The sequence below is a fragment of the Esox lucius genome, chromosome 13 (genome assembly GCF_011004845.1).
Source record: "Esox lucius isolate fEsoLuc1 chromosome 13, fEsoLuc1.pri, whole genome shotgun sequence".
In the NCBI taxonomy this organism is placed as follows: domain Eukaryota; kingdom Metazoa; phylum Chordata; class Actinopteri; order Esociformes; family Esocidae; genus Esox; species Esox lucius.
Window position 1 is genome coordinate 19,437,284 of NC_047581.1, and position 16,636 is coordinate 19,453,919.

The following is a 16,636-nucleotide window of genomic DNA, read 5'->3' on the forward strand; positions in this document are numbered from 1 at the left end:
TGGTAGGGTCCTACAGTTCCTGAAAATTGCCATCTGCTGTCCTAGTCGAGGAAGCTGCTTTCAACATTAAGGTGCAAGGGGAGAAGAGTTTTGACTGGGCAGATTGAGCTACCTTAACATGGGGCCTGGGGAAAATATATATGCAGAAACAGGTTGTCATGGGAGAACTTGAAGGCTGAACACCAGGTGGGTGTAGGGGTTTGGTGGAACATGCCAGGAGCCCCCCCCCCCTATAACAGGGACTTGGGGTAGTCCAGATGTAAGATGGCAAATGCCTGGATCAGTGCCTGTGTAGCCTCCTGTGTGAAGTGAGGTTGTGACCTACGAATGTTTTAGAGCATAGATCTTCAACCCTCTCCTGGGGATCCCCTTCCATTCCATCAATTAGATGTATCCTAGAGCTAGCACACCTGAATCAACTTAACTAATTAACAAGCCCTTACCTGTTGAACGAGGTGAGCTAGTTCAGGGCTAAAAGTTATGTTTTAGAGCATCAACCTGCACAAGCAAGTCATCTGCTTGATGTTTGCACTAAACAATGTGTTGTTTAAGGTCGCAGCAAGGTTTTCCCACTGAGTTCTCAACTGTGATGGACATTTCCCTGGATGAAGTGCAGCTTGTCTTGTCAAAGTTAAGCTACAGTTGCCAAGCAAAGATCTCAGCCAGACATGCAGAGTTATCGGAGGGTGGGGGACAGCAAAATCCAGACCAAGTGAGGGTATCACAGAGAGAAGAGGACAGGGCCTGGAACCAAGCCCCGGAGAACACTGCGAGGAACCGTGTCCGACACTGGGAAAGTTAGTGATAAGATGTGGAAATAGGGCAGAGGATGGGGAAATAGTCTGACTCAGGAAACACAAGGGAGAATCATTTTGGCAGATGGGAGAGGAGGGAACAGTTGGGGGTAGACAACGAGTTTTGTGATAATGCATTACCATCTGGGTAGGGAAGGAGAGTGTAGAGTTGGATTAGAGTGAAAGGGAGACAAAGTGGTCATGGGAGACCTGGGTTAGCAGTGGGTTTGGTCCATAGCCAGCATCTTGTAGAGAACAGGTCAAACGCATTGGCTGTTCGATGATTTGGAGGTGACTGGAAACAGGGGAGGTCGTGAGAAGAAAGGAGTGAAAATGAATTATAGGCAGACGTTGGTTGAACATGGAGAAAAGGGAACAGGAATGAAAAATAATTCAGGGCTGAAAGCATACAATTACATTTATTTTATAATCTTTACATTGGGTGACAAAACTACTGCTTGACAAGATGCCCCTTGAGCTGCTGTTAAAGGAACTAGGTGGCTTAAATACTAATGGTGAGCAGCCCGAGAGAGGTCAAAACACTCCCCTTTAAGCATGGCAGTGAATTTGGGGTTGTGAAACAGTGACAAAATTGTTGAACCAGTTCACAGATAAGTCATTTCTGCTCTAAGTAGTCCAGCTTAAGTGATTGTAACTAGTAGTACTAGACAGCAATACATCAAACAGATGGCATACTTAGCTCTTTAGAGTAGTCAAATAGCCAAGCTCTAAATGCAGCACACTAACAAGTGGTGCCTTCAGTTGATACATGTCCCCCCGCCATGTTTCGTTACGCCATCTCAATTGTAGATATTATCTCCTCATCATATTTATGTTCCAGAGCATACTTCCTTGTTGAGCGAGTGATGTCATTTTGCTGAAACTTTTGGCAAGATTTGATCTTTTCCTCTTCCGAACCTGCTGAGGAGTTGCTGCTTTTTTTAAAATGATCATGTCTTGTACTATATATACCAGCCTTTGTAACTTTAGCTGTACTTGAAATGTAGCCCTTATTATGTTCACATAAGAACAAAGTTCTGAAGTGTTGTTAAAAATTACATGAATGCACATTGATGATATAGGACAGCCCTTCTGAGAAGGCTGCTTGATTAAAATCAGTTTATAGTCGTGTCAACCAGAAAATAGTATTAGGCACATTGCATATATAGTATTTACAAATTGGCTGTTAGCACTTGGTGGCTAATAGCAAAATCCCAAAAGAGGTTTTAGATGAGGCAGCTGAACTTCCAACCACTATATTAAACATTTGATTATCTTAAATTCACCTAACATAGCAGACGTAAATATATCATCGGCCAAATTTACTTAAAGATCTGAACTGTTCATCCAATCTGGTAAATGGCATGGTGGAGACAAGGGAGAATGTGTCACTGGTAATGCCTATAATCGAAAGTTCACCAAAGGCCTCACAGGCTGTCTTTCTATTTATCACTAAACTGGAATATCCAGTTGTTGGAGAACCCACTGTGGATGCTTTAAAATGATACAGCAACTCCTTCCCTGTCGGTATTCCTGTTTATTCTGTCGTGGGTTTCTTGTTTTGCTACTGCTCTATCATCAAAAGAATTGCCAGAGTCTGTCCGATGTGGACATGTTCTTGTTTCCGTAACCATATGTGCAGTTCTGGCAGTACCAGGTGACATTACAACAATCAGCATGGACAGCAGAAAATGTGCTTGTTTTTTCATATCCGTTAGTTTATTACGTTTCATTTTCTCCTTAACATATTCCTTCTGTTTCATGTATTTAATATACAAAACATGTTATAGATTTTAGAAGCATCATTCAAATTAGTGGTGGAAATGTTTTGCCTTACAGCCTCAAGACCTTTTTCAACAAAGCCAGGGACATGCAGTACTTCAAGAGACTCATCCAGATCCCTAAGCTGCCAGATGTAAGCATATAGAAGTGGATAGACACTGTAGGTGTTCCCAATAACTAGAGGGGCTATTTTATAATCTCTCAAAAGCTCTAAAACGGGGTGCTAATGGCATCCATTCTGGTCAGAGGACCAAACCAGTCATATTTGAATAAATGGATCTACATTGTAAATACAATTTTGTGCATTTGTAAAATATAGAAGGTTCTTGGCAAGTGTATTATTTCAATTCCCAATTTTATGGTGGTTTTATTCCCAGTCACCTCCTAACTTCCTGCATGCGGCCTCCTTGGCCAAGCACGCAAGGCCGGTGGTCGTCATCCCGGACGAAGATGAGCCTGAGCAGCAGGATGATGACGACGATGACCCTGAACCACTGATCGATGTCAGCGAGATCCCCGCAGCCACCATGGCGGTGCCACAAGCAAAGGTACGACTCATAAGGCATGTGTGAGTCTGCACAAACAGGGACCACATTCTGTAGCAAAGACCCATTTAACAGAAAGGTATAACAAATGCCGACTTAGAATGAATGAATCTTCTCTGACCTGATTATTATTATTGTGTTGCAGTTTGACATATTTGATCAGACCTTTGGACCTGCCAACGGTGGTTTTGACGACCGGTTAGTCATTTGTGTTTTGCCTTGAAACTGATGGAGGCCTAATAGTTTTTTAACTAATAGATATGTCAGTCGTTGTTCTTGTTGTTTACTGAGAGAGTGGTGGTGTGTTTGTTCTAACGGTTTTCTGCTGTCTACAGGGAAATCCAAATTGAGACCCTCAAGCGGGACTTGGAGCTGTTGAGGTTAGAGCTGGAAAGGGTCAAAGGAGAGGTACAGTTGTTCATGAAATGCTTCCCACAACTAGACCCCAAAAAATTGCTTTAATTATTGTTATTTAAAAACAAACAGTGATAGTGTGTTATTGCAAGAGGAGTTTAGGTTATGTGTTGGGTGGATACAAGGAGTGATCTTGTGGAATGTGGCAGCTGGTCTCAGAATGGGAAATTACATCTGTCTTGTTGTCAGAGAAGAACCAAAGAACGGAGTGTAAAGTTGACCTGGAAATTTCATTTGGCCTGTTTCAAAACTCACCAATGCGAGAATAAATATGATCATGTTGGCATGGTGACCTGCTGTGGTAGTAGATAGTTTACACAGGGGAGGTTTACTACGATGACTGACTGCCTGTCTCCTCCCTCCTCCAGGCCCAACGCTACATCACCCAGCTCAAGTCCCAGATCAACAGTCTGGAGGCGGAGCTAGAAGAACAGCGAGTGCAGAAACAGCGTGCCCTAGTGGAGAACGAGCAGTTGCGCATGGAGTTGGAGGCCACACGCCGCCGTAATGCTGAGCACGAGAGCCTGCAGGCCAGTTTTGGAGAGGCAGAGCGTAAGAAAGGGCACTCGCTAACTGTGTGACTTCTCTTCAACAGAACCCCCCCCCCCCCCCCCCCCCCCCCCCACTAACATCTTTCTCCCTGACTTTCAGAGAGAGCCCAGGTCACAGAGCAGCGCTACAATAAGTTAAAGGAGAAGCACACTGAGCTGGTGTCTAGCCATGCGGAACTGCTGAGGAGGGTACGGTTTTTGAGGAACATCACGCGTCTTTGTGTAGTGCTGTGATTTTTGTTTTTTGTTTTGTTTGTTTCATTGATCTATAGAATTACCTCAGCCTGTATATTTCCTTAGTGTTAATCAAGTTTTAATCAAAGTGTGCATGTGACACTGTACTGGCAGAGTGCAGACACAGTGAAGATGCTGTCAGTCACCCAGCAGACCCAAGAGGAGGTGGAGAGGACCAAGCAACAGCTAGCGTTTGAGGTGGAGCGCATCAAACAAGATGCGGACATGAAGGTTAGTGTTATTGGCAATAGTGATCCAGGACCACTTATGTAATCTTTCCCATTGATGTTATCTTCAACCGCTATATGTTTATTGATCCATAGGATTCAATGTTAGTGTCTTTTTGGTTGTTGCAGGTTGAAGAGCAGAAGTTTGAAATACTGAAGCTCAAACGGGAGTTTGAAGAGAAGAGGGCAGAGCTGGAACGTGTCAAAGGCACTCTACACAGCAATGAGAAGGTAAGGCGATGATGCTGTATATATTCAACCAATGAGTCGATTGCCTCACCCAAGTAATGGCTGTCTTTGTGGTGTATCTGATTCAACTTTATGCAAAGCAAAATAAAGAGTCGCCACATTTTCCTACCATGCAAATCGTAATTGTCTGGGAAGCCCAGAGGTACCGACACTGTGTGACCAAGGAAAAGAAATGTGATGACATATATGGAAGTCACGAACATCACAAAGGCCTTTTCCTTAACGTGGATGTAAGTGCTGCGTTTGATCTGCCATGTCCCCTTCTTCCTCCATCACATCCACTCTCCCAGGTGGGGGAACAGCTGACCAGCTCCATGTCAGCGCTGCAGGCAGAGAAGGAGCGTCTGATGCGTTCTGTGAGTGATAAGGAGGCGGAGCTGTCCTCCCTGCGCCAGGCTGCACAGCTGCAGCAATCATCCCTGCAGCAGGAGAGAGAGAGGAGCACCAAGGAGCTGGGAGAGCTACAGGGCAAGCTGAAGGAGAAGGTCAGTCAGGACAGCGCACACGCATAACAGCACAATTCTAATGACAGGCTTATTTTAGTTTAGTCTTTTGTCAGGTCATCCCAGGTTGCTCAACTTGAAATAAACCTGCTAGGTATCAGATGATATCTCTTCTTCCCTTTCGCTTTCTGTTCCTGTGCATGCGCCTCTGCGTGCATGTGCGTGCCTGTGCGTGCCTGTGCGTGTCTATGTGTGCGTAGTCTAGCCGTGAGGAGCAGTTGAAGCAGAAGTTGCTGGATGAGCAGTTCACCCTGCTGCAAGGAACCGTCTCTGAGGCTGAGAGCATCATCCAGGATGCTGTTGCCAAGCTGGATGACCCCCTGCACATCCGATGCACCAGCTCCCCAGGTCAACACCGACACCACACTGACGTAGCTCCCCAGGTCAACACCGACACCACACTGACGTAGCTCCCCAGGTCAACACCGACACCACACTGACGTAGCTCCCCAGGTCAACGCCGACACCACACTGACGTAGCTCCCCAGGTCAACGCCGACACCACACTGACATAGCTCCCCAGGTCAACACCACACTGACGTAGCTCCCCAGGTCAACACCGACACCACACTGACGTGGCTCCCCAGGTCGCCGCCGACACCACACTGACGTAGCTCCCCAAGTCGACGTTGACACCCCACTAGCGTAGCTCCCCAGGTCAACACCACACTGACGTAGCTCCCCAGGTCAACACCACACTGACGTAGCTCCCCAGGTCAACACCGACACCACACTGACGTAGCTCCCCAGGTCAACACCGACACCACACTGACATAGCTCCCCAGGTCAACACCACACTGACGTAGCTCCCCAGGTCAACACCGACACCACACTGACGTGGCTCCCCAGGTCGCCGCCGACACCACACTGACGTAGCTCCCCAGGTCGACACCGACACCACACTGACGTGGCTCCCCAGGTGAACACCGACACCACACTGACGTGGCTCCCCAGGTCGACGTCGACACCACACTGACGTAGCTCCCCAAGTCGACGTCGACACCCCACTGACGTAGCTCCCCAGGTCAACACCACACTGACGTAGCTCCCCAGGTCAACACCACACTGACGTAGCTCCCCAGGTCGACGCCGACACCACACTGACGTAGCTCCCCAGGTCGACGCGGACACCACACTGACGTAGTTCCCCAGGTCAAGACCACACTGACGTAGCTAGTGGTGGTTTCATGTCGTCCTGTAGAATTAAGAATCAGTCAGTTGTGATATGATGTAATGGGATCATTTGTGCATGAAATAATACTCAACAGAAATGCTTTTTTAACTTTTATCGTTGTCTGTCCATCACCAAAGATTACCTGGTCAGTCGGGCAGAGGCCACGTTGGGCTCAATTGACAAGGTCAAAAGTGGTCACTCTGAGTACCTGACGAACATGGGAGGTAAGATGTCATGAAATGGCAGTTGTAGTAGGTGTGTGTGTGTGTGTGTGTGTGTGCGTGTCACAAACGTGTAGTTGTTAGTTTCAGAGCAGGGCTGAGTTGCTGCTGGCACTGAGGGATGACGCTCCTTCCTGTGTTTCTAGACGCTGGCGGGCTGTTGAGGGCCCTGACCCAGTTCTCCCATCTCACCGCCGACACCATCATCAATGGCAGTGCAACAGCACACATGGCTCCCACCGACCATGCGGACCGTAAGAACATTCTTTCTTTCCTGTCTGAAAGATGTCTTGTTGCGTTTTAATTAATGAGACTCAGTTTTGTCCGTGCTGAGGCTTAACTGAAATTTAATTGACGTCCTCGAGAAATAAACCTAATAACATATTGGTCCGCTTTGTAGGGCACATTTGCTTTTTGGCATGTTAGCGTAAACTCATTGGAGCACTTCTCACATCTTAAACTCTTAATATACTGCAGTAATTGTCAGGCAGGTATTTGATGACATTCTAGTTGAATAGCTTTTCTTTTGGGAACTTGAAGGCCTAAAGCTTTTGCTTAATTTGAAATCAAAATGCTACTTGTCAGAAAACAGGTGCTGTTCTAGTCTGTTAAAATGCAAGCCTGCTAATACATTTGATGTCTCCATTCTAATTAAGGCAAAGTCCCCAAATCACCATGTGTTTCTCCAATTAATATGTCCATTGTAATAATAATATAAAGGCCACTGTATGTTATAATATAAAATGCATTATTCTTAGAGGTTTGATGTCAACAACAATATAAGCAGTTGAGGTCCTTCAGTATTGCAATACATTTCTTGAAATGCCTGGGTTTCACTTGTCAATGACTTTGAACCCTGTATTATTTACTACATTATGCAGGTCAACTTAATGTTGTAGGCTTAGGTAATGTTGTAGTCTGGTGGCCATGGGATCAATGATCTGGGTGTCCTTTGTATTTGGAATCCTCATGTGCTGGATTATGAACTTGTTTCTAGTTGTCAACATTGTCCCTGAGGCCTGGTCACTCAGATCCCTTCAATGCTAGTACTTAAAAGTGCCAAATCCATTCTGCTGTCAAACATGCCAGATCTGCCTAGCTCTCTTTTGTATCGTAGGGGGCAGGACCTGGCCCAATCAAACCCCTGATAACATTGCCAGAATGTGTCTGTTCACTTCCACACCGTTACAGGTCTGACAGAGAATTGCAGGGGCTGTGCCACTCAAAGTCTGCAGTTCTTGAAGGATCTGAAGTCCAAGGCCTCGCTACAGAGGGCTGATCCAGCCTCCATTCGTGTGGTTGTCCAAAAGATCCTGATGCTTGGAAAGGTAAAGGGGCTACAATATGAGATCGGGTGGTCAGAGATGGGTGCTAGGGGGGGCAACAGAGTACATTTCTAACTTGAGTAGCGTCAGCCACCACAGTGGTTCAGTTCTCATGTCCTCTTTTGCTGTTTTCACAGACACTCAAGGCTGGACTAAGTTTTTGTCTACCCATTTTTCTTTATCATAATCTCATGACCTCCTTTAATCTTCAGGAGCTGCGGCCCAAAGGCATGGATGTGCGACAGGATGAGCTAGGAGATCTGGTGGACAAGGAGATGGCAGCCACATCAGCAGCTATCGAGGAGGCAGTGCGCAGAATTGATGTGAGGATCACAGCTAAATATAACAGGCCACTGCAGGGAGGAATGACAAGTTCAACACCAGCTTTCTCACTCACTATCTACCATATGTCTCTATGAATACTACTTTTATACCGTGGCTATTGTCTGTCTTAATTGCTGTCTGTTCCTACAGGAAATGATGAATCAGGCACGAAAGGACACCTCTGGGATCAAACTTGAGGTCAATGAAAGGTCAGTAATGCTATATTTGATTTATGCACGTTACATTTCAACAATGTTTCTTCCATGTTCCTCACCTTACTTCAACTCTTCCTTCTCTCATAGGATCCTGAACAGCTGCACAGGCCTGATGAAAGTGAGATGGCTGCTTTTGAACCTGCAGTTTTGATTGATCTTTACAAAGGGTTTGATCAGCATCCCAATAATGTTGCCTTTTACTTCTCCCATCAAACCAACGGTGTCCCTTAGGCCATCCACCTGCTGGTCCTGGCGTCCACTGACCTACAGAAGGAGATTGTCGAGGGAGGGAGGGTGCGTTCTTCCAAACTGAATTGTATTCGTATGGTTGACTATATTCTATGTAGAAAGTTGCCAGTGCAGAACACAACAAGCACAGGTCGAGGTTTTGTTTTTACCGGAGGAGTGTCCTAAGAAGTCACTTTTTCCCACTCAAGGGTGCAGCCACTATTAAGGAGTTCTATGCCAGGAACTCCCGTTGGACGGAGGGTCTCATCTCTGCCTCCAAAGCTGTGGGATGGGGGGCTACACAGATGGTGTAAGTTCATTATCACAGGGCTGTGTTGGCTTGTCGTCCCGGCGTGTTAGACACACGCTGATGTCCCGCGTTAAAGGACGGCAGCGACGATGACGCATTGTTCGCCTGGTCTCTCCCACAGTGAGTCTGCTGACAAGGTGGTGCTGCACACAGGCAAGTATGAAGAGCTCATCGTCTGCTCCCACGAGATCGCTGCCAGTACAGCACAGCTGGTTGCTTCCTCCAAGGTGAGAAAACCGATGTGCAGGTTTGTTTGTTTTCTGTCCTCCCTTTCCCCATCTGTTTGCTAATTCTAGTTTCTTTAGTTTCCCTTTGTTGTTCTATCTATCTATCTATATATATATATATATAATTTTATTTTTTTTACCTTCCCTCTGTTTAGGTCAAGGCTGACCGCAACAGTACGAAACTGACAGCTCTGCAGCAGGCTTCTCGCCGCGTGAACGAGATGGCAGCCAGTGTAGTGGCCTCTACCAAGACAGGCCAAGAGCACCTTGAGGATAAGAGTAAGTGTCTGGACTGGGTTGTGTGTCTGACAAAACAGATGATGTGAACCCTTTAGGATCTCATGATTTGGTTTTCTGCCTTTCTGTTTTTGCTACAGATACCATGGACTTCTCCGGAATGTCCCTGATCAAGTTAAAAATGGAAGAAATGGAGTCGCAGGTGAGTTATGGGTCCCGTGTGGGTCTGGGTCCCGTGTGGGTCTGGGTCCCGTGTGGGTCTGGGTCCCGTGTGGGTCTGGGTCCCGTGTGGGTCTGGGTCCCGTGTGGGTCTGGGTCCCGTGTGGGTCTGGGTCCCGTGTGGGTCTGGGTCCCGTGTCTGTCACAATGCAAATGTCATCTTCTGTTGTCTGTGCATCTCAGGTGAAGGTGTTGGAGCTAGAGAATCAGCTGGGTAATGAGCGTCTGCGTCTGGGAGAGCTCAGGAAGAAGCACTATGATATAGCAGGTGTTCCAGCAACAGACTTCTCAGAGGACAATGGCCTGGCCTCCGTACCTACCTCTGTTGCTCCGCCCTCACCCAACCCCACCAAACCTAGCATCATGAGGAAGCCTGCCTTGGCTCAGAAACCCAATCTACCACCTAAAAATATGGTAACAGTCTAAATGGATAGGTTAATGTTCATGTTTAGGATAGTTTCCGGAAGTAAAACTTACAGAAAGACTCTGCTGTGACACTTGATAAGTATTTGTTTTAAACGTGTTGTTTTGTTGTCATTTCAGCCCAGGTAGACCGCTGCAAGCTGCAAGGACATGTCTGTAATGGAGGGTCGGAAACAAAGACGCCTCTCGTATGAAGTAAACACAGGGTTCCTTTGAGCTGCTTTCAACTGGACAATCCTCCATCCTAAACACAACCTTGCCTCTTCTTTTGTTCTCTTTGACAAACTGGAACTGCTCTTCTTCGGGGCTGATTTTCCCGCAGTGCTTTCTGCTTTTAAAAGCAGCACACTGTATCCTTCTTTTATGGATTAACACTTGAGTGCCATCAAGGTGGTATTCTTTATTATAGTGGACATAATTTTAATGATTAAAATGAAAATATTTTAAGAAATCACACTAATCCTTTTTAATACAACAATGCCATTTTGTGTCTAAACTTTTTACTTTTAATGAATGCTTTAAGCAAAAGACTGGCTGTGGATCTGAATGGTCTTTGGCCTTTTACTATTTCTGGCACTATGAATCCAGAAGCTTCTTAGCATGTGCAGATCTCATTCTGTGCTTGTGTTTATGCTCTTTACATAGCTGTGTCTGTTGCTGAACATTCCCAGTCCCATTTTGAACAAACCATAAATGTATGTGTTTTATATAGGCTTTGTAGGAAATATTCACTGTCTGTTTTAACTTAGGATATATTGCATTAGGAGAAGCATGGCGCAGTCTATACACTGAATTGGGACTCTACTTGCCTGCCCCTGCTTTAGCAAATTTCGCAATGATCATTCACGTAGGTTACCTTGCGGTTTTGTTGTTTGTTTCAGGCTTTTATTTGTAAAAGCTGTTACAACAGACGTTTGTAGCCTACAACAGGTTGAAGTATGTTTAGTACAACTCACAGGAGGAGCGGTAGGTTTCTTTTTGGGATATTTGTTCAAATACTGGCAGGATTTTTATTTCTGCTGTTCAGAATAATGAGGTGGGGACATAGGCTACATGTTGATGAAATTGTGAGTAAAGCAGAATGTTTCAAAGTAAAGCTGGATCCACAGCCAAAAATGTTTTTTAATAATTGTGTTAGAATGGCCAGGATCACTGTAATATAAAAGCAACATTTTAAATTAGGCCAGACCTGTGACAGCCTCTTAAAACACATCGCTTGGGAGCATCTTTGTGGAGTGCCTCATTGTATTTATTTTTTTCTATATATCAGTTGGTGCTTGCTAAAGCTGGGAGACTTCGGCAAATCAGGCAGAAAAGCACATGTTCACATGCCAAGTCCATGTTGGAGACCTCTGAAGTGGGTCCAGCTTGTCATTCACACTAGTTGTATGCATATGTGTGCTTCATTCCTTTACATATCCCTGAACATGATCATCAGTAAGACCAGGAGTTGAACATGTTTAGAGAAAGACCTCCCAACCCTGTTTAAGTTACCATGTTTAACTAGATCTGTCTAGATTAACCTGACGTTCCACAGTCGGTCCTTTCAGTGCCTATTCACATGTATATGGGTATAATTAGGCACTTTACATTCATTAACAATAAGAAATTCACTCGATGTACAAATTATTGTATGTATCTCTTCTACGGCCCCCTAACCAATTAATGTCTCACAATGTTGTCCCCAGACATTGGTCCACAAAGGGAATCCCCTTGACAATAAACCATTCTCACCTTACAGTACATTTTTGGAGGACGGACATATTCCTGTAACTTTCCCAGGCTGAAAGGCACAGGAAATAATGAAAATGTGATGGCACAAGGGGCTGTACAATGCTATAGTATGCCTAACTTCTCTTTTTTTGTGGGAGCTAAAGATTCTTACTTGTATGTATGTATGTATGTTCTGGTTGTTTCTCTGTTTTAAACATGTCTTTATACATTCAAATATAGTAATATATTTTAGTAAAGATTAATGTTACTGTGGATCACCCTTGTAATAACTGTATATGTCAAATGAACAATAAATGTTTAGACCTAGTGAATGTATTATTGTTTGTTCTTCTTAGATGTCATGTAACAGTAAATGTCTACTGACGTTTTTCACTAAAAGTAAGTGCCATTAATCTACACACTATCCCGTTAGAATAAAGGAACCTAACTTTTTTTATAAAATGATTTCCAAGTTATGATATTGACTCTACATAAGTATTCAACCTTTATTCAGTACTCTATAGCTGTGCCTTTGGCAGTGATTACTGCTTCGAGTTTTCACTGGTCTTCCTCGACCAGCTTTGCACACCTGAATTTGGATAGATTCTTCTCCATTTTTCCTGGTAGAACCACTTAAGCGCTGTCAAATTGGATGGGGAGCGTTGGTGAAGTGAAATCTTCAGGAACCCCACAAATGTTCAGTTGTGTTCAGATCCGGGCTTTGGCTTAGGGCATTCACTGACTTGATCCAGAGCCACTCCAGTGTGGTCTTGGGTGTGTGCTTCAGGTCGTTGACATGCTGAAAGATCAATCCACCCCATTCTGAGGTCCTTTGTGCTTTGGTTCAGGTTTTCTTCTGGAACTGTATTTTGCTCAGTTCATTTTTCCTTGACCATTCTCTCAGCCCCTGCCTCCGTAAAGCATTCCCATAGTATAATGTCCCTCCATGTTTCACTGTAGGGATACTAGAAGGCTGCTGATGACCGGTATCTTACTTTCACCAAACATTGCGCTTGGCTTTCAGGCCTAGTAGTTTGATTTTGGTTTCATCAGACCAGAGGATCTGTTCCCTCATGCCCTCAGGGGGCATTTCATATGCCTTTTACATGCCCTCAGGGGGCATGTCGTATGCCTTTTACCCAAGTGGCTCCCGTCTAACCACTCTAACATAAAGGTCTGACTGATGGAGTGTTGCAGCAGCGATGTTTGTCCTTCTGGCAGGTTCTCCCATCTCTGCAGAGAAACACTGAAGCCATTTTAGTGGCCATTGGGTTCTTTATCAACTCCCTGACCTATGATGTTCTTGCCAGGTTACTTTCTCCACATTTTGTTGTTATAGACTTGATATACAGCTCTGAACAAAATTGAGACCACTCCTAATTCTTCTTAAATCAGCATCTCTACATGTATGGCAGCCATTCCATTCCAGTGTCTGTTAAATTCCAACACAGGCACACCTCATTTTGCTTAATGAGGTACTGATTAGGTTATTACCTGAACCAAATATAATTTGATGAGGAAAAGTGTAAAAACCACTGCTGTGGTCATCACGATCCTCTTGCAGTAGGACCAGCTAGATGGCAAAAACAGTGCAAGTAGAACCTCAAAGGTAATTTGAGTAATAAATAACTATTCAGCATGACAAATTAGTTGAAAAGAAAAGCTTTGAGTGAGGAAAAGAAGGCTTCAATTCAGGCTTTACTGGCTGAGGGATACAGTGAGCGTCAGGTTGCTTCCATCCTGAAAATTTCAAAGACTGCGGTTGTTCATAAGAACAAGGTCAAGCAACAGACTGGCAGAGGGTGAAAACGACTGTCCACTGACCAAGATGACCGTCAATTCATTCGAATGTCTCTCAACAACCGTAGGATGACATCAAGTGACCTACAAAAAGAATGGAAAACAGCATCTGGGGTGAAGTGCACAGCGAGGACGGTTCAAAGCAGGCTCCCAGAGGCGGCAAATTGGAAGTATTCAGACTAGCCTGGTTAGACAGTACACTACAATACCGAAAATCACTAACGTCTGCTCGATCAGCTTATTTCTCCAACCTGATTGAGGTGAACAAAAACCATCCAAAATGTATCTTCGTTACAGTTGCAAAGTTAACAAAAAAGCAAAGCTCAATAAGTGAAGTAGGTCTTTAGTTGTAATGAATACATGAACTACTACATGAACTCACCATTAGAAAACAACTGACTCCTTAAATAGTTGTGGTCCTCAAAATCTTAGTTGTCCTGAGAATGTCCTGAACCTCCCTGACCAGGTGTCAATGGGGACACTTGGAATGTTTTGATACCGTATCGCTCGACACATTCACTAAATTTGTAATGAGTTCTAAACCCATAAACTGTCAACTAGACCCGATTCCAACAAAATTACTTAAGGAGCTATTTCCTGTGCTAGGTCAGCCAATGTTGAACATAATAAATTGCTCCCTTTCCTCCGGATGTGTACCAAACTCACTAAAAATAGCGGAAATTAAACCTCTCAACAATCTTAGAAAAATGTGTTTCCCAACAACCGAATGCCTTCCTGAAGAAAAATAACATTTATGAAATGCTCCAGTCCAGTTTCAGACCCCATCATAGTACTGAGACTGTACTCGTGAAGGTAACAAATTACCTTCTAATGGCCACAGAAAAAGGTTCCGCATCCGTCCTGTTGCTTCTTGATCTTAGTGCGGCTTTTGACACTATTGATCACTCCCTTCTCTTAGAGAGACTGGAAACCCATTTTGGGCTATGTGGACATGTTCTAGCCTGGTTTAAATCTTATTTATCTGAAAGATATCCGTTTGTTAGTGTGGATGGCATATCCTCTGACAAGTCAAAGGTATGCTTTGGTGTTCCTCAAGGATCGGTTCTGGGCCCATTATTGTTCTCATTATGTATGCTGCCTCTGGGCGATGTAATCCAAAATCACAATGTATATTTTCACTGTTATGCTGATGACACTCAGTTATATATTTAAATGAAGCATGGAGAAGCCCAAAATATTATCTACTTTGGAAGCATGCGTTTCAGATATTAGGAAGTGGATGACACTTCCTCAAGAAAAACAGAAATGCTCATTTTGGGACCCAAGAAACAAAGAGCATTGTTAGCAGATCTCACTGTGAACCTCGACGGCTGCATGGTCTTATCCCAAAAAACTGTAAGAAACCTTGGCGTTACCCTTGACCCTGACCTCTCCTTTGATGAACATATATGTCTCAAGAGTTGCTTATTTCCATCTTTGAAACATTGCAAAAATCTGAAACTTTCAATCCAAACTGATGCAGAATATTTAATCCATGCTTTTGTTACTTCTAGACAAGATTACTGCAATCAATAAATAAACTTAAATTAGTGCTGCACATGGCTGCTAGAACCCTTAACAAGAACAAAACAAATGTAATTCATTACTCCTGTACTAGCGTCCTTGCACTGGATGCCTGTTAGGGTAAGGGCTGATTTTAAGGTTTTATTGTTAACCTATAAATCAATACATGGACTTGCTCCTACTTACCTCGCTGAAATGATCCAGCCATACATACCTACATGTAACCTATGATCGCAAGGCCTTTTAATTGTACCTAGAATTTCTAAACAAACAGCCGGAGGCAGGGCCTTTTCTCATAGAGCTCCACTACTGTGGAATGATCTGCCAATTAAGGTTAGAAATGCAAACTCAGTGCAAACTTTCAAGTGTCTACTAAAAACTCATCTCTACAGCACGGTTTATGATTAGGTGTAGCCTGGCCCAGGGGCGTAAAGGTGACCAGAAGGCTTGATACTGTCCACCCTTGCTGTATTGCCAGGTGGGCTCTCGTTGCCACTAGGATGCCCTCCCTCCAATGCCTTTAGGGGGAAGAGTCACTGGCTTGTTGTTGTCTCTCTGTTGCGCACTTGTGCAATTGGGCTGTACTGTGCTGGCAATACTCGGCCCTCGTTCAGGGTGGTTGTGGTTGGTGGGTGTCCCTTTGGTTGATGCTTGGCAATGTGGGTGGATTGATTTCATGCCTGTTGGGCCCTGTCCAGGGCCTCCCCCGGGTAGGGCCACAGTGTCGCCGGACCCCCCCGTCTCAGTCCCAAGGTCTTACGCTGCTATACTATTGTGCTGGGGGATTGGGTCAGTTCTCCTTCCCCACTAAGTTCTCCTTCTCCACAATGAATCGTTGTTGATATGAGGAATGCATTTTCAGAATTTTCCCAGTTTCCTCCCGTTTTAAACTTTAGGAGGACATAAGGTCCTGGTCCACACCTGTGGAGTATCTGGTTTGGGGTGCCCGTTGCTGTTCCTGTCCTTGTCCATCTGATCATGTTTCTGACCTAGTCTAAATTTAAATCTGGGCAGATTTGACAATGTTCCCCAACTCCGGGAATTTGTTTTTCCAGCAGGACAATGCTCCATGCCACACAGCCAGGTCAATCAAGATGTGGATAGAGGACCACCAGATCCAATCTCCAGACCTGAACCCCATTGAAAACCTCTGGGAATTGATCAAAAACTAAGCTACTTGAATTTTTGTGCCAGGAGTGGCATAAAGTCACACAACAGCAATGTGACAGACTGGTGAAAAGCATGCCAAGACGCATGAAAGCTGTAATTAAAAACCTGGGTTATTCCACCAAATATTGATTTCTGTACTTTTCCTAAGTTAAACCATTAGTATTTTGTTGTTGAAAAATGAGTATGAAGTTGTCTGAAAACAATATATATTTTTGGGGTTATTTTGA

The 16,636-nt window shown here is 44.5% G+C and overlaps 1 protein-coding gene across 2 annotated transcripts in view; it reads left to right on the plus strand.

The window, feature by feature from the left end:
- The window catches only part of hip1rb (huntingtin interacting protein 1 related b), a 31,026-nt gene extending 18,783 nt beyond the window's left edge, over positions 1–12,243 (plus strand). For both annotated transcript variants that reach the window (XM_029124809.2, XM_020052428.3), the window contains exons 10-32: positions 2,634–2,709; positions 2,954–3,124; positions 3,267–3,319; positions 3,457–3,529; positions 3,904–4,087; positions 4,187–4,275; positions 4,435–4,551; positions 4,677–4,778; positions 5,087–5,281; positions 5,500–5,647; positions 6,611–6,697; positions 6,841–6,948; positions 7,886–8,022; positions 8,232–8,342; positions 8,494–8,552; positions 8,646–8,676; positions 8,790–8,852; positions 8,996–9,096; positions 9,218–9,323; positions 9,479–9,602; positions 9,701–9,762; positions 9,963–10,193; positions 10,323–12,243. In XM_029124809.2, the coding sequence (XP_028980642.1) occupies positions 2,634–2,709; positions 2,954–3,124; positions 3,267–3,319; positions 3,457–3,529; positions 3,904–4,087; positions 4,187–4,275; positions 4,435–4,551; positions 4,677–4,778; positions 5,087–5,281; positions 5,500–5,647; positions 6,611–6,697; positions 6,841–6,948; positions 7,886–8,022; positions 8,232–8,342; positions 8,494–8,552; positions 8,646–8,676; positions 8,790–8,852; positions 8,996–9,096; positions 9,218–9,323; positions 9,479–9,602; positions 9,701–9,762; positions 9,963–10,193; positions 10,323–10,331 (2,437 nt within the window). In that variant the 3' untranslated portion in view covers positions 10,332–12,243. The remainder of the gene's footprint in view (positions 1–2,633; positions 2,710–2,953; positions 3,125–3,266; positions 3,320–3,456; positions 3,530–3,903; positions 4,088–4,186; positions 4,276–4,434; positions 4,552–4,676; positions 4,779–5,086; positions 5,282–5,499; positions 5,648–6,610; positions 6,698–6,840; positions 6,949–7,885; positions 8,023–8,231; positions 8,343–8,493; positions 8,553–8,645; positions 8,677–8,789; positions 8,853–8,995; positions 9,097–9,217; positions 9,324–9,478; positions 9,603–9,700; positions 9,763–9,962; positions 10,194–10,322) is intronic.
- The last annotated feature ends 4,393 nt before the right edge of the window (positions 12,244–16,636 follow it).